This window comes from Pogoniulus pusillus, chromosome 9, assembly GCF_015220805.1.
Source record: "Pogoniulus pusillus isolate bPogPus1 chromosome 9, bPogPus1.pri, whole genome shotgun sequence".
In the NCBI taxonomy this organism is placed as follows: Eukaryota; Metazoa; Chordata; class Aves; order Piciformes; family Lybiidae; genus Pogoniulus; species Pogoniulus pusillus.
Genome location: NC_087272.1, coordinates 33,216,395 through 33,240,292, shown reverse-complemented (window position 1 = coordinate 33,240,292; position 23,898 = coordinate 33,216,395). Strand labels below are relative to the sequence as shown.

Below are 23,898 nucleotides of genomic sequence, written 5' to 3'. Positions count from 1 at the left end.
GGTGAAGTCACCATGCCTGGAGGTGTTTGAGCAGAGTGTGGCCATGGCACTTTGGGCCATGGTGGTGTTGGGTTGAAGGCTGATCTTGAAGAGCTTTTCCAACCAAAACAATCCTATGACAACCCAAAACTGCTCACCTGAGAGCTTCCAGTTCTGCCGAGCACGTCAGCTCCTCGTGAGCAAGCTGGAAGCAGCAGCTGAGCACAGAGGAGCTCAGCCTAAGTAAGGAGACCCAACCAGCAGCCGTGGGTGACGTCAGAGCAAGCATCAACTCCCTGTCCTGCCTGACCGGGGGGCCACCAGGCCCCCCGGCCTTTGAATCCCCTCCACCAGTCACCCAGTGCACACCATGGGGACTCACCAGGGATGACAGGAGGAGGATCCCTCTGCCCAGTTGGGCAAACTTGGGGCTTCTGCCTCTCCTGGGACCCATTAAAAAGGGGAGTGGGCAGGGAGGGCAAAGTGGTCACACCTGGGGTGGGAGGAGACTCCAAGAGAGCCCAGGTGCTCTGGGTTTAGGGGGAATGCAGGGTGGGGTGGGGAAGGGACAGGGATGGTGCTGAAAAGGGGAGGTGGTGCTGAAAAAAAGGAGATGGAGAAGAAAAGAGAAGGAGATGGAGAGGATGATGGGAGGAAAGAGGGGATGGAGAGGAAAAGAGACAGGCCCTGAAGGGGGCCTACAAAAAAGCTGGGGAGGGACTTTTGAGGCTATCAGGGAGTGACAGGACTAGAGGGAATGGAGCAAAGCTAGAGGTGGGGAGATTCAGACTGGACGTGAGGAGGAAGCTGTTCAGCATGAGAGTGGTGAGAGCCTGGAATGGGTTGCCCAGGGTGGTGGTTGAGGCCCCATCCCTGGAGGTGTTTAAGGCTAGGCTGGATGAGGCTCTGGGCAGCCTAATCTAGGGAAGGATGTCCCTGGCCATGGCAGGGGGGTTGGAACTGGATGATCCTTGTGGTCCTCTCCAACCCTGACTGATTCTATGAAATACTAAACAGCAATCACAGCCTGAGGTTTTATTTAGTCTAGGATCAGATTTTTTTGTGCTATGTCCCAAGAGAAAACTGCAGACACTCTGGGACATGGTTAATGGTCATGGTGGTCTGAAGTTGATGGTTGGACTTGATGATCCTAGAAGTCTTTTCCAGCCAAAACAACTCTATGACTCTAGGGTTTTGCATTGAGCTGGGGTGATAGACATGTACACAGAGTCACAGAACTGTCAGGGTCGGAAGGGACCCCAAAGATCATCTAGATCCAAACCCCTGCCATGGGCAGGGACCACCCACTGCTAAATCAGGTTGCCCAGAACCACATCCAGCCTGGCTTTAAAATCCTTCAGGGATGAGGCTTCCAACACCTCCCTGGGCAGCCTGTTCCAGTTAGATTTGTTGAACTGGTTATCATTGTCCCACCTCTCAAGCCTGTGAAGGTTCCTTTTGGATAGAAGGGCACCCCTTCCCTAATCCCATCAACAATCTATGGCTTCATGAGCTCCAAGACTGGACGAGGCACTTAGTGCCATGGTCTAGTTGACTGGATAGGGCTGGGTGCTAGGTTGGACTGGATCTTGGAGGTCTCTTCCAACCTGGTTGATTCTATGATTCTATGATTTGTAAGTTTTGCCCTAAAGTCCCAATTATTGGCCAACTCCTGAAGTTACACAGCTCATCCAAACTAACAGATGGAAGAAACACACTCTTTGAATCAGCTGTTGCCTCAGCAATCCCAAATCTCTGACACTGCAAGGCATTTCACTACAGAGCCAACAACATCCCAAGCAACCCATGTCAGAAACCTAGAAAAAGACTCTATATAGGAATGTTCTAAGTATTTGTTCATCCTGTAAGGGCTTACACAAGGAAATGCCTGAGAAAATAGAACTTGGAAACTCTTCAATGCCAGTTAGACAGGCAACCCCCCCCTCCAATTTCAAGAGAAGTTGGGAGAGCCAAGTTGTAGCAATAAGACATTTTTTTTTCCTGAGGACCATCTTGATTAGGCTGAGTTGGAAATAACTGGTGAGAAATGGAAGCTTGCTGCCTCATTAGCAACAGAAGGACAGGTACAAATGTAATTATCATATCCTGCTTTCAGCTGGAAATGCATTAATAAGTCCTGTGCAGACAAGCAGTCTGCTGTCAAATGTTAATGAAAGGAAAGGTGCTAGACAGCAACAGAAAGCAGGCATCCAGCTGAGCCTAGGCCCAGTATGACTGCACTCACAACATCTCATTTTACTCCTAATCAAAAGCAAATCCTGATTCCACCTCTTCCCATGGAATCAATTTCTGCCTGTGAAATGCAACAGTGTAGAAATTGCAGCAAAGTCCCCTCAAATCTCTGTGGGGTTCTGAAATGTTGCAGGAGAAAAGTCAGAGATGGGGAGGGGGTAGAAGGTTCTTCAGAACCCCTGCTTTCACAGAATTGCAGTGTGATGGGGGTTGGAAGGCACCTCTGAGGATCATCCAGCTCAACCTCCCCTGCTAGAGCAGGGTCACCCAGAGTAAATCACACAGGAAGACATCCAGGTGGGTTTGGAATGCCTCCAGTGACTCCACAACCTCTCTGGGTACTCTCCTCCACTGCTCTGATATTTTAATGTGGAGAATTGTATTGGTTCTGTTTAGGTGGACCCTCCTGTGCTCCAGTTTGTGTCCATTGTCCCTTGTCTGTCACTGGATGCTACTGAGAAGAGTCTTGCTCTGTCCCCCTGACACTGGCCCAGAAGGAAATGGTGTTTGACATTCCCTCTGGCAAAGCAGCTAAATCTGTATCTGGAAAAGAGACAACAAAGCACAATTACTGTGTAGATAGAGAGGATGTAAAAACAAGAGCCTGAATTTCATCCATACAAGTCAAACCCAAACCCTTCCTCTTTCAGCTTGGTTGAAATGGAACTCTTGAGGCAGGCTCAGCTATGTGGCTTCTGACAAGTTCATCAGGCTCCAGCAGGTGTCTTTGTCGTGTTCATCCCCTTGTCTGGAAGAGGCAGGAGGTTTGATGTCTCTGGGGCTGACACCTTTGTGTGCACAGGACAGATGTGGCTTCTCCTGGAAACTTCATTAGGCCCTTCCAGCTGTGAAGAGTTTAACTCCAGCCTCCAGACACTCACCCCTTTAAAACTGGCCAGCATTAATGAGATCTCCCCTCAGCCTCCTCCAAGCTGAACAGCCCCCAGCTCTCTCAGCCTTTCCCTCTTAGGTGCCAGTCCTCTCATCATCTTAGTGGCTTTAATCATCTCTCTTCTCTCTGTAAAAGGCATCTCACCACCTTTTAGCATCTATAGCCCCAAAACTTGTCTACCACCATGGAAATGTAGGATGCAATTAGACAGATGTTAAAAAATCCACTTACACAAAGGGCTAAGTGAAGTCTTCTGCACAATGGAGTGCTTGCTGATTTGATTTGGGTCATGCTGGAAAGCCCTCCTGTGAGGCACCAAGTTCCTACTGCCCCAGGTTTGTTTAGATGAAAGCAACACTTTCAGGCAGCTACATGAGCAAATGAGCAGGCACTGATCCACCCCAGGCTGGGTTATGTAAAGCTTAGTGGGTGTAAGCCACACAAGTGCCCTCCAAAGGCAATGCCTGGGCTGCCCTCCTGCTGGCTGGCTTGGCTGCCAGCGTTCCTCTCCCTCCCACACACCTGCTCTGGTAAAGCTGTTACAGAAAAATGACTTCACAGGGTGTGACACCACACAAATACTGTGAAATGATCCCAGGTGCCTCAAGCAAGCATGGCATCCACCCAGTGCTAATCAAAATGGACCTTCTGCACTGTAGGTGCTTCTTTGGTGTCATCCCCACAGCGTGGAGATGTCTGAAGTGGAAAAGAACATGACCATGGTGTTTTGAAAGAGATGGGAGTCTAGTAAGGGCCCTTTTGCACAGTGTGGCCATTGTGCTGGAGATCCCTAAGCAAGGTGGAAGAGAGCTGGCTTGCTCAATGAAGAGCAGTGGCATGCAGAGACACCTCAACAAGCTGTGACCAGCCCAGCCTGGAATCAGCAGCAGTGCAGATGTGTAACCTGAGCTGTGCTACAGGGCTATATTGGGGAGCAGCAAGGGCAGGTGCTGCTCTGAAGAGGAAAAGTGAGTCAGGAGCTGAGAGGACAGGCAGGAAGGCAAGAGGTGCAACTTTCTGACAGAGGGCTGTCCCACAGTACCCAAAATGGACAAGCAGGGCAAGCCAAGAGTCCAGGTCACAGACAAGGCTGTGGTGGCAAGGCAGGTTTGAGGACAAGCCAGGAAGCCAAGTCCACGGTTCAGGATTGACATGGGCAGATGCAAGAGTGGCTGCAACACAGCTCAGGCAGGACTCAGGCACAAAAGCTTCAATACAGATGGTGTGAGGGTGAGAAGAACCTGATTTCTCCCAGCTTTTCATTGATGGCTGTGAGGGCAACAAGCACTGAGGCCAGAGGCTGCTGGAGGCCAGCAGTGCCCCAAAGCTAGATGTGTGTACTTTCTAAACTGCATTATCTCACTAAACACTCAAACCTCAGGAGACAGAGGTCAGTGCCCCTGGCTAAGGAGAGCTGGTGTGCTCTGCCGTGGTGAAGCACCAGCCTGTTTTACTGTGGTGAAGTTGCAGCAGCTATTGTGGTGGACTTGAAACCCAAAAACTGTATTCAGCTCCTTGCCCCACAGAATGCTGGAGGAAGACCCTGAAGGAGCATTAGCTCTGTTGCTCTCTTTGCTCTGTGTGGATAATCACTGTCCTTCACTGAGAGTCCTACTAGAATCATAGAACCAGAATCATTGAAGCAGCCAGGGTTGGAAGGGACCACAAGGATCATCCAGTTCCAACTCCCCTGCCATGGGCAGGGACACCTCACACTAGATCAGGCTGTCTAGAGCCTCATCCAGCCTGGCCTTAAACACCTCCAGGGATGGGGCTTCCACCACCTCCCCGGGCAACCTGTTCCAGGGTCTCACCACCCTCATGATGAAGAACTTCTTCCTAACATCCAGTCTGAATCTACCCATTTCTAGCTTTGTTCCATTCCCCCCAGTCCTATCACTACCTGACAGCCTAAAAAGTCCCTCCCCAGCTTTCTTGTGGGCCCCCTTAAGGTAGAGAAAGGACACAGTAAGGTCACCTCAGAGCCTTCTTTCCAGACTGAAGAGCCCCAACTCCCTCAGTCTCTCCTCCTAGCAGAGGTGCTCCAGCCCTCTGACCATTCTCTGGACACACTGCAGCACATCTATACCCCATACTAGCTGTGGTTTGACTGTGTCCCAAGTGATGGCAACTCTTCTCAGAGATTCCTGTGCTTGTAAAGATCCCCAAATCACCTGCTGATGCTCTACTGCAAGCTTTGCTACTCGGGACTGCTGGCAACCTGCTGCAGCACATCAAGCAAGAGCTGGAGGGTACTAGATACCAGCAGAGCGGAGGGGAGACTACGTGTTTCAGTAGGACTGAGGGTTACTGGTGGCACAGAGGTAGTGTCAGAGAAGGACAAAGTTTCAGCAACTGCACATCCCATTTTTAACAGCTGTTGCAGAGCACTGCATGCCTACTAAACACATATTACAGACCTTCTGGAACAGTCTTTCAGACAAGCAGCAAGGCAGTTTGACCACAACTTAAATCTAAGTCTTCAAAGAGCCAGCAACCAGTGAGGAACTGAACTATTTGGTGCAAGTCATTGAACTTTGTGACTCAGTTCTCACTCAAATGAGGGAAGATCTGTGAAGAATGCCTTTATGGAAGCACTTTGCCCTGACCACATGATAAGCACATCGTTCTCACGTTCTCTATCAGAATCATGGATCACAGAATCTTTTGGGTTGGAAAAGACCTTTAAGGTCATTGAGTCCAACCACTATATAATTTAAGGCTGATGCTAAACCATGTCCTTTTGCCAGAGAGAGTGATTTGCATTGGAATGGGCTGCCCAGGGAGGTGGTGGAGTCACCATCCCTGGAGGTGTTCAAGATAAGACTGGATGAGGCACTTAGTGCCATGGTCTAGTTGACTGGACAGTGCTGGGTGCTAGGTTGGCCTGGATGTTCTTGGAGGTCTCTTCCAACCTGCTTGATTCTATGATTCTCCTATCACTTTTTACTATGGAGAAGAGACCAACCCCCACCTCACTCCAACCTCCTTTCAGCTGGCACTCCTGTCTTACCAGGGAAGGTCTCATCTCACAGGGTTCTGAACTGTCACCCCAACAACCATGGCTTTGGTTTTAGATTTCAGAAGATGTACAAGCGTAGATGTAGGCAGAGATATTTTTATTACTCTTGTTAAAAACCAGTGTATGAATGATGGCACCATGCTGTAAAAATGCAACATTATGGAGGGCCCTAAGAATATGAGGTCCATCATGACAAGATTTGAAACATGAAGCGTGAGCTTCAAGGTGGATTTCCAAATTAAACAACCAAGCCTAAGAGATAAGTGGATTAATAGTAACTGATTTATCTGGAATTTCAACACTAAGTGGATAGAGGGTGGATTTGCAGGAACCTGACATATTTAAGACATGACATAGTCAAACAAAGAAGAAATGGAAGAAGTAAAATCTCTTTTTTTCTTGTTGACCTATACAGAGGTATTTTTTTCCTGCACAGTAGATGAATGTTACAGCTCTCCTACTATAAACTACAGCCATGATGTGCTGGGGCGAGGGGAGTTGCATGAGGAAAAGAATAAAGCAAAACAAACCCTCTTCTGCATTACCAGTCAGAAAAAAACCCAACAACACACTAACAAAACCAAAAACCTTGTGCCTGAAAACTGTGAAAACATCAGTTTGATCCACCCTGTTCTTGGGGACCTGGAGAGAACTATGGCACCATTCCTCCCTCTGAAGCAAACCCAGACAACTGGCTATTATTGCACTTGTAGCAGTGGTGCTTTGTAACTGGCCTGGAAACTTGTATTAAGGAAAATAAGAGTTATTGATTTAGTTTTAAACATGTGTAATCTTACTTCAAACTTGCTTGGTGAAGAAGAATTGGCACCCTAATCATAAACCAGTTTAAATATATCTGGCACAACGTGAAGCTCTTGAAATGCCTCCATTACTTCAGGAAAAGAAAAAGTCTTAAAGAGTAACATCTGAGTGGGCAGAGAGGACCAAGTAAGTGGAATAAAAAGATGGCAGTGGGGGGCATTAGTTTCCCATCAAAAGGATGCTTCTCATCACACAGCAGATCAGAAATAAATAAGATGAAACTTGCAAAGTCTGAGTCTGCATCCATGGATGCTGTTGCAGGAGTCACAGGCCTCACCAAAGCCATGTCAGTGTATTTTGTTAAGCATAATGCAGTTGCTATATACAGGATGTTCATCAGATAATGGCAGCTAACAATGCTCTAAATTAATGGTTGTTAAACAAACAAACAAAAATGTTCTAAACCAATGTACTTAGAAAAACAGAAGGCAACCCCCCAACTATGCATAGTTACATAGGAAGAGGTCCAGCTCTCTGCAGTCCAGTGGACTGACACCTTCGGGCATCAGGAAGCACTCCTCTAAAGCCTAAACAAGACCATTAACAGCCAAGCTGCAGGGGAATTACACCCTTAAAAACACCTCAAGTCCAGTCACAAAACTCTCTGTCAACATTGCCACCACAGAGCTGCCACAGGGCAGCCACCTCTGCAAAGGTTTGACACTGCTGCATTTCTTCAAAGGACCTTCTCAAGGATGTGCTGTTTAACATGGTGGTGATCCACACACAAACCAAGTATGTGATGAACACAAAGCACTTAGGTTTCAGAAACACTTATGGAAGAATCCACAACATCTTTACTGAGTAAGTTTGTCCTGCTTATCATTGGGTGGCATCTTGCAGCTCATAGTATTTCTAGATACTATGAGGAAAGAGTCTTCTCCCCACGCTTCCATGCCTGTACCTTGCTTTGTTACAATAAGGCATGTACAATGAAGGGGACAAGGTCAAAGTCCCAGGGATCATGACAAAAAGGCCCAGTTCTTCCCTTTGTTTCTTGCTCAGCTGCTCAGCTCCATTACAGCTGTGCCTGTCAGTCAGCATCCATGTGTTCTTGTCTAGTCAGCAGAGGCTTCCCACCGCTATCGCCAACCTTCTCCCGCATCTCTTCCACTGCTTTCAGCAAAGCTGCCCTCTCCTGCTCCAGGGTGACAATCGACTGCTTCAGTTTGCCTTCATTGCTCAGTAAAAGCTCTACTGTGGCTTCAAGGTTTTGGATCTTTCCATTAGCCACCTTTCAAAGAAAGAAGAGGATGGGGAGAGGAAGGAGGGGAAGAAAAAAAGAAAAGATTAATTGATAACCAGAACAGACTTTAAGCTATTTGTTGAGATAGATTAATACAAGTAAAATACTTTCCAAATGACAAAAAAAATCAAAGGTAAATGCAAGTATGAATGCTGTTAGATCTTGTGTACTTTAGACTACAACTAGGGGTTTGCCTGTAACAAGAAACTTCCCTCTCTTAACTTGATTCCCTTGATTAGTGCACATTTAACACAGAGAGAGTGATTGGCATTGGAATGGGCTGCCCAGAGAGGTGGCAGAGTTGCTGTCCCTGGAGGTGTTCAAAAAAGGCCATGGCACTTAGTGCCATGGTCTAGTTGACTGGACAGGGCTGAGTGCTAGGTTGGACTGGGTGATCTTGGAGGTCTCTCCCAACCTGGTTGATTCTGTTTCTATGAAAATGTGATGCAGAATCTATAGATTCTCTGTTTCTATGAAAATGTGATGCAGAATCTATAGATTCTATGTTTCTGTGATAATGTGATGCAGAATCTATAGATTCTCTGTTTCTATGACAGTGTGATGCAGTGTAACTCCAATAGACTGTTACTAAGTCTATAACTTATTTACCAAAAAGCTGCAGGTTAAGATAAGCCTCTGTATGGGTGAGCTGGGAGACACTTTTGGCCAGTCCTAGATGTTGAATTGCAAAGCAAAGGCATCCTGGTCTGTTAGCTGTATGCTCATTTCAGTCTGAACTCCTTCCTGCGCCTGTGTCTTTAAATCAAGACCTGAAATGTCTGGTTCTTACTTTGGATGTTAGGAACAAGTTCTTTACTATGATGGTGGAGGAGCACTGGAACAGGTTGCCCAGGGAGGTGGTTGAGGCCCCTTCCCTGGAAACATTCAAGATGAAGGTTGACAGGGACCTGGGTGACCTGGTCTAGTGGGAATGTCCCTGTTGACTGCAGGGGTCCAGACTAGATGACCTCTAGAGGTCCCTTCTGGCCCGGACCATTCTGATTCTATTCTATGATTACCTCTCAAGACCCTTCCTTCATCTAACTAAATGCTGCCTCAGCAGTTTCATAACAAATGTCCTGTTATGACAGGCTGTAGAGGGTTGAGGCTATTCAGGCTGGAGAAGAGATGGTTCCAGGGAGACTTTCTATTGGCCTTTCAGTACGTGAAGGAGGCCTACAGGAGAGCTGGGGAGGGACTTTTTACAAAGGCTTGTAGTGATAGGATGAGGGACAATGGCTTTGAGCTGGAAGAAGGAGATTTAGATTGGATATTAGGAAGAAATTCTTTACAGCAGGGGTGGTGAGACACTGGAGCAGTTTGCTTGGAGAGCTTGTGGATGCTCCCTCCCTGGAAATGTTCAAGGCCAGGTTGGACAGGCCCTTGAGCAACTTGGGCTAGTGGAAGGTGCCCCTGATCATGGCAGGGTGGTTGGAACTAGACGATTTTTAAGGTTCCTTCCAACCCAACCCGCTCTATGATTCTGTGACTTCCTTAACAGCTGTGCAAGAACAACCCCTACAGAGACCTCACAAAAGCTGCAGACTGAGCAGGCATTCAGCATTTATTAGAAATCATTTCATGTCTTGTCTTAAAAAAAGAGCAACAGGGTTCAAAAAAGAGAAAGAGCTCCTAGCATCCAGCCTGTGCCACCCCCGGCACAACTTGAGACTGTCCCCCCTTGTTCTGTTGCTGGTTGCCTGGCAGAAGAGACCAACCCCACCTGGCTACAACCTCCCTTCAGGTAGTTGTAGACAGCAATGAGGACACCCCTGAGCCTCCTCTCCTGCAGGCTGCACACCCCCAGCTCCCTCAGCCTCTCCTCACAGGGCTCTGTTCCAGGCCTCTGAGCAGCTTTGTTGCCCTTCTCTGGATATGTTCCTGTACTTCAACAGTTCTCTTGAATTGAAGAGCCCAGAACTGGACACAGCACTCAAGGTGTGGCCTGAGCAGTGCTGAGTACAGGGGAAGAATAACCTCCCTTGTCCTACTGGCCACACTGTTCCTGATGCAGGCCAGGATGTCATTGGCTCTCTTGGCCACCTGGGCACACTGCTGGCTCCTGTTCAGCTACTATCTACCAGTATCCCCAGGTTCCCTTCTGCCTGGCTGCTCTCCAGCCCCCCCCCTCCCCATCCCCAACCTGTAGCACTGCTTGGGGTTGTTGTGGCCAAAGTGTAGAAATGTACAATGTAAAAATAAAGATGAGAAAGCACTTTGTGTATTTCCAGTGGTCTTCTGCAGCTATGGTTTTAATTCCAAGAGAAGAGACAGTGTGATGAATCAGTTGTTCCTAAAAGGCAAGGACATGCTCTGTTCACTTCCCTCAGTTTCTCTTGCATTTAAAGGCTAAACTAAAGAAAACTGCAAGTGGCTACACTTTAAAGGCTAAACTAAGGGAAATTGGAAGTGGCTACACTTCAAAGTCACTAGACCAAATGCCAGCTTCCCCTTTGCCTTGATGTAGGAGAGTCTCTTGGAAAAGGTGGATAAATGAGAATGTAAATGAGGTATGAAATATAAATTGTACCTGCAGTTCTTCCAGGAGATCAAAGTTCTGCTTGCGCAAGCTACTGTTTGCCTTTTCTAATTTATCCAGCCTCTGGTTGTCATTTAAAGATGAATCTATAAGCTCATCCTGAAGCACATGGTATTCGACTTCATAAGCTTGCAACTGCTTGGCAATATCCATTTCAAACACCTGTTGGATAACAGTGTGTTATTAGGTGCTGTGCAGGTGAAAACCAGAGCTCACTCAGTGCTCTAAAACCCATGGATCTAGATTGAGATATCAAATCACTGCAGACAGAGAAAGACTTTCACCTTTGGCATTCACACTTCCTAGAGAGCAATACATCAGCATTGGATCTGCATCAAACCTTTGCTACTGATTTGCTGCCTGACTCCAGCAAAAGCTTACATAAAGGTTTTCAAGATGTGTAGACTCTGTAGGGTATTCCTCTCTTCAGATGTGTTTGGCAGAAACCCTCCTGGACCTATTTAGAGTAAGATGTCACACTAGAGAAGCATAGTCCAAGTTCACGTGCCACCTGTAGAAGTGTAGGGCTCAGTATAAAGAAAGCCTTAGATGCAAACCAGTGAACCTGCTAGGTTTAGTTACGATCCTACAGTCCTCCTAGAGACTGAAAGAAAATGTGAGGGTGGTGAGACAGTGGAACAGATTGCCCAGGGAAGTTGTGGATGCCTCCTCCCTGGAAGTGTTCACGGCTGGGTTGTATGAGGCCTTAAACAACCTTGTCTAGTGGAAGATGACCCTGTCTGTGGCAGGGGATTGAACCAGATGATCTTGAAGGTCCCTTCAACCCAAACCATTCTATGAATTTATGAAAATGAAATAATCTATCCTTATATTAACAAGCTTAATGAAAACATTAGGCGATCTCAGACCAGATTTCTATTCTTGTTAACTAAGAATCACTGAAACAAGTGCACAGTCTTAGACATGGATGTTAAGAAAACTTCTTTTAAAAGCAGGTAAATAAATAGAAGTGCACAGAGTGACCCAAAGGGAAAAAACAAACCCAAACATCAAACCAACAATTTGTTATTGTATTTCTTTTTTTTCCATATTTTGGCACTTAGTGCCATGGTCTAGTTGAGTGGATAGGGCTGGGTGCTAGGTTGGACTGGATGATCTTGGAGGTCTCTTCCAACCTGGTTGATTCTGTGATTCTATGAAATATCTGTCCTCAAGTTAATCAGAAAATATGACTCTAATATCCCTGAGCTAGTCAGCTCCTCCAAAAGCAGTGAAGAGGGAGGTTAATTAAAAGCACAAGTGTGCCTATCACAGAACAGTAGAAACAAAAGTAGCTTTAAAAATGTATCTGCAAAGCAGCCCAAGCATAGAAGTTCAATGGTTATTTCTTTTGAACCCCCTTCTACCTTATTCCTTCTGGAAATGAATCAATTAGGAAGAAGTTCTTCACAGAGAGAGTGACTGGCATTGGAATGGGCTGCCCAGGGAGGTGGTGGAGGCACCGTCCCTGGGGGTCTTCAAGAAAAGACTGGATGAGGCACTTAGTGCCATGGTCTAGTTGATTGGATAGGGCAGGGTGCTAGGTTGGACTGGATGATCTTGGAGGTCTCTTCCAACCTGGTTGATTCTATGAAATACTAAATTGTATTTTAAATACCTGTTGAAATAACAAGAATCACTTCCTGTTTGATTTACCTGCTTTGTCTATAAAACTGTAACTGCTGCTTAAAGAAAAACACCAGTTACTGATGCTGTACAAACATTCTCTGAGTGCTCTCAGAAGCACACAGACTGAGCATCCCAGTGCAGAAGGCTGTACTGTGTTTGGGTAGATGTGGAATTTCCATTTTCTGTAGGTCTGAGCATCCCTGGAGAGAGCACACTGGTGAAATGTCAATAAATCAAACTATGCAACTCAGCAGAGCAAAATGCTAGTTCCTCTCATGAGCCCTGACACTTCTAGCCTCTGTGCTCTTCAGGGAAATCCCTGCTGCCATACCCGGAGTATCAAGTCTGAAAGGGGGTAAACATGAGGCAGATGACAAGCTTGGCTTGAAAATGAGCTTACTGAAGGCAAGTTAGGACATGCAAACCAAGGGCCAGCCTGCAGAAGGTTATGAGGAGGATGGGGATTAGCCCAGGAGCTCTGGATGGACTGCAGGGCTGGTCAAACAGCTGCTCACTTCAAAGGCAGATCTGATCAAAGTAGGGAAACTGCTTTCCTTTCAACCTACTCCAACCTGCCCACTGGAAACTCAGAGCAGTCAGAGATGCCTAAACAGAGTCCTGCTCCTCAGAGCCAGTGCTTTTCTGCAGGTCACCTAAGCACTGCAAGTCTCAGCAGAGCTGTGCACTCCAGGCTTTCAGCCTGGCAGAGAATGGATGATCCTCTTTGTGCCCAGTGAATCAATCACTTGCTTTCCTTCCCCTCGTGAAGGCTTTCTAGTTCTCCTCTGTTTCCTTTGACAGCAAACGTTAGAAGAAATGTTTCTGATCACAATTTGAGCACATGTCCTCTGGGAACTCTGCTGCTGGGGATCAGAAGCGAGCCTCTTGCAAGCACTCTGCAGGGTACTGCACTGGTGCCTGCTTGCCACAAGCTTTGCAGATCCCCTGCAGCCCTTGCTGAGTGGCAGGCACTTGCAGCTCTGCACAATACTTCACACATGTTTTGGTCCACAAAAGCCCTTCGGGAAAACCAGATTAAATCCATCTTCTACTGTGCCTGCTCCAAATGAGATGTCAAGTTTAACAGCTAGGGGTTCTAAACAGGCAAGCCAGAACTAGAATAATCGGTGATTTTTTCCCCCCCAAATTCCACAGCTATCCTTTGGAGGCTTCTGCTAGCTGAACAATATTGCATCATCTTCCCTGTCGGCCATCAAATTGCATCAAACATTCCCCAGCTTTACTGCCTAGGGCCACAGCTCACTGCAAGAGCCTGCAGTGCCCCCTGTACTCCTGGCAGAAACACAAAGGAGCTGTTGTAACACACTGAACCACCATCATAAAAGCCAACATAGACAAAGTCAACACAGGGAGGCTTCTAATTTGATTAAGCAAGGTCAACATTTGCGAGGTCAGTTTTTGTTTCTGAAATGAGACTTGGAGAGCAGATCTCTTTGGAGACAGGAAATCTCAGAAGGCTTTCAGCCCACCTTGCTGCTTCTTTTCTGGAATGCACTGCGTATGGGCTGTAATATTTGCTGCCAGTAACAAAGTGTTGCACACTTCCAAACCAAAAGGACCCTCCTTCTCTTTAAAGGCTTTATAAAATGACCACAAGCAATGTGCATGTCACAGGCTTGCAAAAGTTTCCAGTGTCTTCAGAACTCCAGTAACAGGATTCTCAGCTTGAAGTAGCACATGGCACTGTTGTGGCTCTTCTGTCAAGAATTTGTTACCAAAAGCATTCCTTTGCACACCACTCAGATGTCCAGATTATTTCATACCTGACTAATGGTCTTTTCCATCTGTACCAAACCCAGGTTGGGGAGAGTGCTTTTAATAAAATCAACAATAGTTTCTAGGTTCTCGTGCTGCAGAATCAAGGGCTTGTGGCTTCCCAAAAGGCTTAAAGCCACTTTAAATATAGCCTCTGATCCTTGAAGAAAGAGCATATCTGTGAAAACAAAGAAAAAACAAAACCACAGCACATCAAAAAAACACATTTTCAATAAGGATATTAAAACAGCAAGAGGTCCAAGAACAACTTGTCACAGGAGCAGTCTGAGGGCTAGATACACTGTGCCAGATGTGCTTTTGTTACTGTGGCTATGGCTTTACAAGTCTTGTAGCATCAAGACTACTACTGTGAACAGCACACTTGACTAACACAACCAATTATCAATTTATTTAGTGAGTTTGCTTCCAAAAAGGCCAATTCAAATTTAAATGAAGGACACAGCAAACCAAGCAGTCAAGTTTATCATAGAATCAGTCAGGGTTGGAAGAGACCACAAGGATCATCTCATTCCAAGCCCCCTGCCTTGGGCAGGGACACCCTACCCTAGATCAGGAGTTTGTAAGAGTTGCCACATTTTGTCCAGGCATTAGTTTTTTTTCCTTGAGATGTTCACAGGAATCTGAATTTGAATAGAACTCTAATCCCAATGCCATTTAACAATCCTAATGGAACAGGTAATGGACACAAACCCAGACCTCATCTGAGCTTTTCTCATCTGGCAGAGCAAGCCATGAAACCTGTTGCTACAACACTAAGCCTAAATGCACACTTTCCAGCAGCCTCAAGTTTCACCAGCATGTGCTTATTTTTAGTGTGTGTCTGAACCACTTATGCTAATATTCCAATAGCTACATTACTAAGTGCCCTGAAATTTTAGTAAGACAACTGAAGTACTAAAATTGCAGGTGGTCTTGCAATGCCAGCACCTGGCATACACTCAGGCACACTGAAACCACAGCACATAGTGACCTTTCAATGCAACTTCCTTTCTTTTCTTTGCCTTTACAAATTGCTTGTGTCTTTCTAGAGGAGAGAAACAGAGGACTGCAATGAAAGCACCAGACAAGAAGCCCATCTTCACAAACCCATCTGTCCAAAGTACAAATAGCACTGCCCTGCATTTCATTTCCTTGCTACTAGAACTCAGAATCTGCTCCTGGGTGTATTGGGGGGCTTGCTACAGGCAAAAGCATCTAATGTATGAGACAACACTGATGGAAATAGAAAGGAGGAGGAGATACTGTGGGTATATTCCATATTTTCTAAGTGTATTTTCATTTTTAAAGGGTTTCTCTCTTGTTCTTTCCCTTCTTTCTACTCTGAAAGTAGTCACAGTCACTTAAAGTAGTACAATGACACCAAATAAATACTGTGTCTTAATGATTAAAAAAAAAAACAAGAAGAATAGAGAAAAAAACTTACCACATAGTAAGGAAAATAACCATATAACTACTAGCAAACCCACGGGTATAAAGAACATATGGAAACACTGGCTGTCATTTTCAGGAGCAGCAACCTCTCTTTGCCAATTTATATCAGAACCAAATTTCCCATTGCACTCTTTCACCTGTGACACTGAAGCCACAATTCACAGAATCACCAAGGTTGGAAAAGACCTCTAGGATCAAGTCCAACCTCCTCTCTCTCCTTCTCTCTGGGAAAGAAAAGTGTAAGTAATAACTAACTATTCATCTTACACTTTGCTGCCATCTGACCTCAGAGTAGTGTAGAATTTTTCAACTCTGACTCAATGTGAAGTCCAAAGGCAGGAATGATTGAAAAGTGGTAATGGAGCAGGCACCTGCCTTGATTCCCTATGGAAACTGAGAACTATGGGAATATGCTTCATAGGGAAAGCTCTAAATGAGGACAGAGCATGCTGAACAACAGTGAGAAAACACAAAGTGAAATAAGGGGTTGAAAAGAATGCATGATTCAGCATCTGCCCCATAAAGACACGTAGATTAACTCAGGGTGACCTATAAGTTGTTAATGAATGTCTGTGTGAGCTGAGCTGATAATCCTGGGCTGAAATCCCTCTCATTTACAACAGCAAGTGCTTAACAAAGACCTGTTTGTTATCCACTCCCCACGCTTCCCATTAAGTGGGCTGCCAGCCAACCACAGCCCAGTGAAGGTACCCAAATGAATGTCAACATGACTGGCAGCCCTACAGGATGAAAAAGAATCAAGTTTTATCTACAATCTTGAAACAAAATAAACACTCTTCTACCAAGTCCCCTCCATTAATAAGTAATAAATAAGGGTATTAAAGAACAGATCTTTGTTAAAGCTGCATTTCATTAGCTCCTGCTCAGGAGAGCTGTTTAAAGTTTGGACAGATAATTAAAAAGTTAAAAGGAGTTCTGCTATTTCACTCAGAAAACAGTCTCTGGGTTAACCTCTTTCTAGCCCACTTCTACATATTGCTTGTAAGATCACAGAATCTCAGCATGGCAGGGGTTGGAAGGGACCCCTGAAGATCAACCAGTCCAACTCCTCTGCTGAGCAGGGTCACTCAGAGTAAATCACACAGGAACGTGCCCAGGCAGGTCTGGAATGCCTCCAGAGAAGGAGATTCCACAATCTCTCTGGGTAGCCTGTTCCAGTGCTTTGCCACCTTCAAAGCAAAGAGTTTTTCTTCTGTGTTCTAATTTGTGTCCATTACACCTTGTCCTGTCACTGAACACCACTGAGAAGAGTCTGGTTCTGTCCTCCAATGCCTAGAAGAAGTATACTCTCTGGAAATCTAAAGGAAGTGGTCTGAAACAATGGGATTATTAAACAGCTTCACATATGAAAGGTTCAGAGATACCATGTGAGAAAAAGGCACTGCAATCCTACAGTTTTGGTAACTTACAGATGAGTTACTTCAACGTTAAAAGGCCACATGCTTTCATCCCAGCACTTCTAACAAGTGAGGGACGAATGAATGGTATGTGCTCTATGCAAGGGTGTGAGCACATGGGGTAAAGCTGACAGCATCCTAACTTGCTGTGCTGCTAACATCAGCCACTAGCCAAGAGTCACCTCTAGCCTTTTCTTTAGAATTAGAGTTGTGTTTTAGAGTCCTTAGCAAAGGTGAAGATTAAATTTTACTTTCTGATGTAAAAGAATGTCCAATGCTCTTCACTTAGATAATCCCAGTAAATGGGGCAACCCTTAGTATCATTACAGGCTGGGAGAAAGCTCTGATCCACCCTGCTCAATAAGTGATCACATACACACAGCTCAATATGTAATGCACATACACACAGCACCACACAAAGAATTAAAAACTTAAATAACTGGCAAAAATAAATAAAGCATCTCCTCAAACACCAAACAATTAATCCATGAAATACACAGCTGGAAGGTAACATTAAGGTAAAACCTAATTTGGAATTGAAGTAAATCTCCACAACTTTACTTCTGTAGATTCTAAAAGTAGGTAACAGAAGCGAATTTAGAGCCTAAATCCCAGGTGCTTCCAAACATGTGATGATCCACTTCTGCTATGGGGACAGGCTGAGGGAGCTTAGGTTGTTCAGCCTAGTGAGGACTCTGGGGGAGGACCTTATTGCTGCCTTCCAATACCTGAAGGGATCCCAAGGGAAGTCTGTAAAGGGACTTTTCATAAGGGTGTCTAGTGACAGGACAGGAGGGAATGGTCTTAAACTGAGGGAAACCAGGTTTAGACTGGATTTTAGGAAGAAGTTCAACAGTATGAGGGTGGTGAGACTCTGGAATAGGCTGCCCAGGGAGGCTGAGTCTATTTGAGAGGCATCCCTGCCCATGGCAGGGGAACTGGAGTAGATGACCTCTGAGGTCCCTTCCAACCTGATTCTATGATTTTTTGGGAAGTGGGATTATCAGTCAGGCTAAAACTGTAAGGAAAAGGAACACCAGTTTAGAAGCTCTCTATTTCTAGAGAGCAAATCCATATTTAAACTGCACTGTGACTTCATGGCACCAAATTTCACATGCTCTCTACAAGTGGTTACAAGGTGGGAAAGGTAATGATGAGGATAAAAAGACAGGACGTTTTGGGGCTGTTGTATGCTTTCTTTCTCTCTCTTTCCATCTGCTGTAAATACATATTCCATAAGATGACATCTGCTGTACTTCTGTTCATCAACAGCAAGTAAAATACCTTTCCTCAAACAGGTGGGATCATAATGCTGTTCCTAATACTAGGTTTCCAAATGTAACACTTCAAAAAGAAGAGAAAGAAATTCCATGAAGAATTACCAAACACTCTTGCTACAAATCCAAGGGGAAATTGGGAGGCAAACATGGTGAGAAACCAGGGAGCAGCATAGAGGCTGGGGCCAATCTCATGTTCTTCCAAGTGGTTATACAGATCTCGATGGTAGTCATGAAGGAGTCGAGACAGCTGATACATCTGGATCTGTGCAGAGTAAGAACAGACAGACTACAGATAAATGTGGTTTAACACCCATAGAATCATAGAATCATAGAATCAACCAGGTTGGAAGAGACCTCCAAGATCATCCAGTCCAACCTATCACCCAGCCCTATCCAATCAACTAGACCATGGCACTAAGTGCCTCATCCAGTCTTTTCTTGAAGACCCCCAGGGACGATGCCTCCACCACCTCCCTGGGCAGCCCATTCCAATGCCAATCACTCTCTCTGTGAAGAACTTCTTCCTAATACCCAGCCTGTACCTACCCTGGCACAACTTGAGACTGTGTCCCCTTGTTCTATAGTAACAAGGCCCATGTTTCACACTCTACAAGCAGTGAAAAGCAGTTATCAGCTAATGTTTGGATGGAATTGTGTGAAGAAAACAAATACTCAGAAGCCTGAAAAGACTCAGGATGGGTCACCTCATTTGCAAGGTCATTGTAACAGAATTCTTCCTGTTTATGTTTCCTTGGGAGTCTTTTTATCTGAAACCAGTGTATTTAAGATGCTGTATTATTCCCCCAGATTATTTTCCCTGAGTACGGAGAACTGAATTTAAGTTCAAGTCTGGATTTTTGACAATGCCACCTCTCTTGCACTATGATGATTTGACATAAGCAGCCTTTCTGTCAGCAAAACTGAAATCATACCTGTAAAATTGTCATGTCAGGACGGTACTGTTTCCTCAGGCCCATGTCGAACATGAGAAACTTCAGCATTTTAAAAGCATCTTCTTCACTCATGTGAAGAAGTAAAACTCCAGCTACAAAACTAAGGCCCTGGCAATAGCCTACTTCCTGGTCCAGAAGGGAATAGGCCTTCAAAATGTTGTAGAGTGACAGCTGCCCAGCTCCCAGCTGTGCTGAGAAGTACGGATGTGTCGGAAACGTGCGCCCTGTGGAAAGAGCTGAAATTAGCGACTTCAACTGGAAAAACAAAGGAAACCAAACCAAACCAAACCCCCTTTGCCATGTTACCAAACAAACAATCACTCAAAAACACACATTCTTTTGAGAGGTAGATTCTGAACCAACCCACAGGAACACCATTAAGCAAGTTAACAATACAAAACTATTGACTCGCACTCCACAACCGTTTTGCGACATTAGGGGCAAAGTTAATGTAGAACTTGTTGGGAGGATGGGGGCAGGCTCCTGCTGGGAACAGCTGAGCAACCGGTTCTTAAGGCTGCCCCTTGGTGGCTTGTTACAAGGCTTAAAGGGACTGGAGACTTGATTCAGTGGCTCAGTGAGTCCTCTTTTCTTAAGAACTTTTAAGCTGATGTTTTGTTTTGAGGCTTACAGACAACCATTTGGATTCAGGCACAGACTCAGAACATCTGAGCTCTCTGGGTTGAGGTCCCTTCCCCTTCTTTTTTCTGCATGTCTTCTCACCCAGTAAATATGTCTTATCACCTCCACTCTCACCTTTAACCCTCCCAGTCTTATGGGTCCTTCCTGCAACATGAAACTCTTTCCATGAACTGATGCAGTTCACTAACCTGGCAGAAAAAAAACTCTTTAGGGATGGAGTTGGTTGTTCTGCCCTGTCACTCAGCTGTGTCAGCTCCAGGAGGTGTCCCGTGAGCACCAGCACAAGTGATAGACTGGAGAAACCACACAATCTTGTGGTTGGAAAAGACCTTGAGATTATTGAGTGCAACTATGACTTAACATCTCCTTGTGCACAACTGTTAGACCATGTCCCTAGGCACCTCATCCAAACGTCTTTTAAATACCTACAGCGATGGTGCCTCCACCACCTCCCTGGGCAGCCTGTTTCAATGCCCAATGACCCTTTCAGTCAAGAATTTTTTCCCTATCAGCAAATCTAAACCTCCCCTGGTGCAATTTGAAGCCATAATGGGCTGACAGGAACTTTATGAAGTATAACAAAGGGGAAAGACAAAAATCCTGCACCTGGGGAAGACCAACCTGATGCACTAGTATATGCTGGGGGCCACCATGAGGATCCTGGTCCTCACCAAGTTGAACATGAGCCAGCAATGGGTCCTGGCAGCATCTTTGCAGTAGGAGGAGCACTGCCAGCAGGCTGAGGGAGGTAATCCTGCTCCTGTACTCAGCACTGGTGAGGCCACACCTGGAGTGCTGTGCCCGGCATTGGGCACTTCAGTATAAGAGAGATGGACATCCTCAAAGAAGGGCCACTAAGATGACGAAGGGACTGGAGCATCCCTCCAATGAAGAAAGGCTGAGAGCTGAGATTGTTTAGCCTGGAGAAGAAAAGGTTCAAGGGGATCTTATCATCTGCACAAATATCCAGTGGGAGAGGATGAAGAAGAGGCAGACAGGCTCTTCTCAGTAGTGCCCCCTGGAAGGACAGGAGGCAATGAACACAATTGGACGTACAGGAAATTCCACCTAACTTAAGAAAAAAACACAATTATTTCACTGCGAGGGTGGCCAGACACTGGCACAGGCTGCCCAGGGAGGCTGTGGAGTCTCCATCTATGGATGTACTCAAAACCTGAGTGAACGTGGTCCTGGGCAACCTGGTTTACATGACACTGTTTGAGCAAGGGAGGTGGACTAGATGATTTAACAGCTCCCTTCCAACGTTGTCCTGGGCAACCTGTTTTAGATGAAACTGTTTGAGCAGGGGGAGGTGGACTAGATGATCTCAACAGCTCCCTTTCAACCTCAACCACTCTTTGATTGTGTGAACAGGGACATTAAAAGTTTCACTTTTGCAATGTCACAAACTTTTCCAAATGGGAGTATTTTCATTTCTAGGAAAAAAAAACCAAAAGGAACTCTCTCTCCATCAGGTCTCCCTGTGAAATACCTCCACAGACAAGACATTTGAATACTTCTTTTGTTCTGGTATTAAGTGGAGCTTGTTTTTTAGTTGCCCACTTGTTAAATACCACCCCACCCTCCAGCTCCTGGAATGCTGCTGTACTGCCAGATAATATCACAGCTCCTGTTTCAAGAAGACAAAGCCTTGGGCCAGAGTCCTTAGGCCTGCCATCTGGTAGTTGCTCTAGTCTGTCACATGAGATACTGGCATTCAGTTCTTGAGCAGGTCTTCCCTGGCCAGGCTATCACAGAGCTGAAGTTTACAGCTCTCCAAAGTGTTCCTTTGCAAATTAATCTCCTGCCTAAATGACAAGTTATTACAGCAGGGTCTAAAGGCAGACCTGTAGTGCCACTGACACAGCAAGGCTTCTCTCATGAAGATAAGATACAAGCTGAGCAAGAACAGAAATGCAAAGAAACCAACCAAACAGTAAATAGAGAAGGAGCAGAGCTGCTAAACTCCCAAGCTGATTTGTTTCTGAATGCCCTGGTGATGCCTTAACTAAGAGTTTTAGCTTTCACTTAGGAGCAAACAACTTCTGGCCCTGCTGAAGAGGCTCTAAATGAACTGTGATATCTCAAGAGCATCAGAATGAAAAAGTAAGTACTTACACTGCCTTGATTTTGAAATGCTATAAATCAAAACATAATTTTCTACAGCATTCAGCAAACACTCAGTGATGAGTACAGTGGTTTCCTACACTGATAGCATCTGGAAGTCAGTTTACCTTAACCTTAGTAAGAGCAGGAGTCATTTACTGAGCATGACTTCTGTGTTCAGGCCCTAAAATCCCCAGTGACTGCAGTAGTTGTGCAGGAGAGGGCACAAAAGGGAATACACAAAAAAACTCTTAAAGGAATTGTGGCTTTATTCTTCTTCAGGTAATGAAATAGCACTGTGACATGAACTGGGCCAGGAAAACAGCTGCTGTACCTCTCACCTCTGCACCCAGGTGTACACTGCTGTCATCATTCTCACTATTACAGCTGAAGGTTCAAAGTATAAGGGATACCATAACATACTTGGCTCACGTTGTGTTAGCAAGACCTCTTGACCTTAATTTGGGAAAGCTTTTTAACATGTTATAACCACATGTGGCAAGAACACAGGTTTTTCTCTCAGTGCAAGCTTTCAGAAGGATTCTTAAAGATTTAAGGGAAAATGCTTCTGATAGCCTGAAGGAACACAAGTGAGAACATGCAAATTCCTCCTAGCTGCCTACCCAGCTATGCTGTTACTCTATTTCAGTGAGAATCACTAGGAAACTAAGAAGTCTCCAGCTTCCTACTTTAATCTTACTGAAATAATAGGGCCCAATCCTTCTCTCACCTCATGGGCTAGCAGATAACTCCCCAGCATGAACTTACCAATTTGCCAACACTTGCAGTCATTTGTTTCTACAAGCAGAGCACAGAGCTAAGATGAGAAAGTATTTGTGTGCAGAGGCAGGCAGAAAACATGAACAGTGTGATGAGCCAGCAAGCCCAAATCTGCTCTGTGAGCCAACCAACTCTGCCTAACTGTGCTCCTTGCTGTCCAGGAGTTGTCCTAGCCCTCACCCTGCAGCTGAAAGTGCTCCCTTCACTAAGCCAGCATGAAAACAATTCACCACTTACTGAAGCACTTCAGCATAAGAGAAGCCAAATGTTCATTGCTATGCTGACTTGACTAGTAGGTCCTTGCTGGCAAATGATCTCTGGTTGCACATAAATGTCTCTCTCCAAAACTGCTTCTGGTGCAGTGAGAGCCAGGGGAATTGGTGTGACAAAGTCTGGAGGGAAGCAATTTACCTACAATGCAACAGCCTAGTCCCAGCTGCCATTAAGGCTCCTTGGAGTGTTACCTTCCCAGTGCTGAGCCGAGACCTGGCAGGTCAAGTAGAGGAAAGGGAAGATGACACCGATCTCACCCTCCCCACCTCAGCTCACAGCAGATCCTGCAGATTGTTGTTTTCTGTGCACTGCCTTGATATTCTGACTCACTTTACCAAGTGTGGCAAAAATGGAGACCATTCTAACCCAGGTGAAGAACAGCCACATGCTGCTTGGGGGCAAGACTGGAGAGAAAAGGGAACAGCCTTCATGAGGGAAGCGAGAGAGAAGGTGCCAAAAACTACCTCTGGGAGGCCCACAAAACAAATGGCTGACTTGTGTGAGCTGCTGAGTTGGAGAGGTCACTGCTACTGATGCAAAACCTGTACAAAACCATCTCAGGCAGCAACCAGAGACAGTAACCATGTTTACCAGTGATCATACATCTGACAGACTCTACTGACTGTAGGTCTCACTGAATGTGCCTGGGTTTTGTTATCACCTTCTTCTACTGGTGACAAGAGATAATCAGTGGTGGACAACCTCACACAAGGGAAATGAATGTGATTAAAGGAAGAGGATCAGGCAAAGTAAGAGAAGGGGTTAAGAATGGCATAAATTTTTTTGAGGCATCTAAAGCCTGGTCTTTTGCAATTACCTGCTCCTACCCTAAACCA

At 45.5% G+C, this 23,898-nt stretch overlaps 1 protein-coding gene across 6 annotated transcripts in view; it reads right to left on the bottom strand.

Moving 5' to 3' along the window:
- Positions 1 to 6,226: 6,226 nt before the first annotated feature.
- Positions 6,227 to 23,898, bottom strand: part of TBC1D1 (TBC1 domain family member 1) — a 118,946-nt gene continuing 101,274 nt past the window's right edge. For all 6 annotated transcript variants that reach the window (XM_064149128.1, XM_064149123.1, XM_064149125.1 and 3 more), the window contains 5 exons: positions 19,241 to 19,485; positions 18,411 to 18,570; positions 14,167 to 14,336; positions 10,745 to 10,915; positions 6,227 to 8,202 (listed from right to left, as the gene is read on the bottom strand). In XM_064149128.1, the coding sequence (XP_064005198.1) occupies positions 8,002 to 8,202; positions 10,745 to 10,915; positions 14,167 to 14,336; positions 18,411 to 18,570; positions 19,241 to 19,485 (947 nt within the window). In that variant the 3' untranslated portion in view covers positions 6,227 to 8,001. The remainder of the gene's footprint in view (positions 8,203 to 10,744; positions 10,916 to 14,166; positions 14,337 to 18,410; positions 18,571 to 19,240; positions 19,486 to 23,898) is intronic.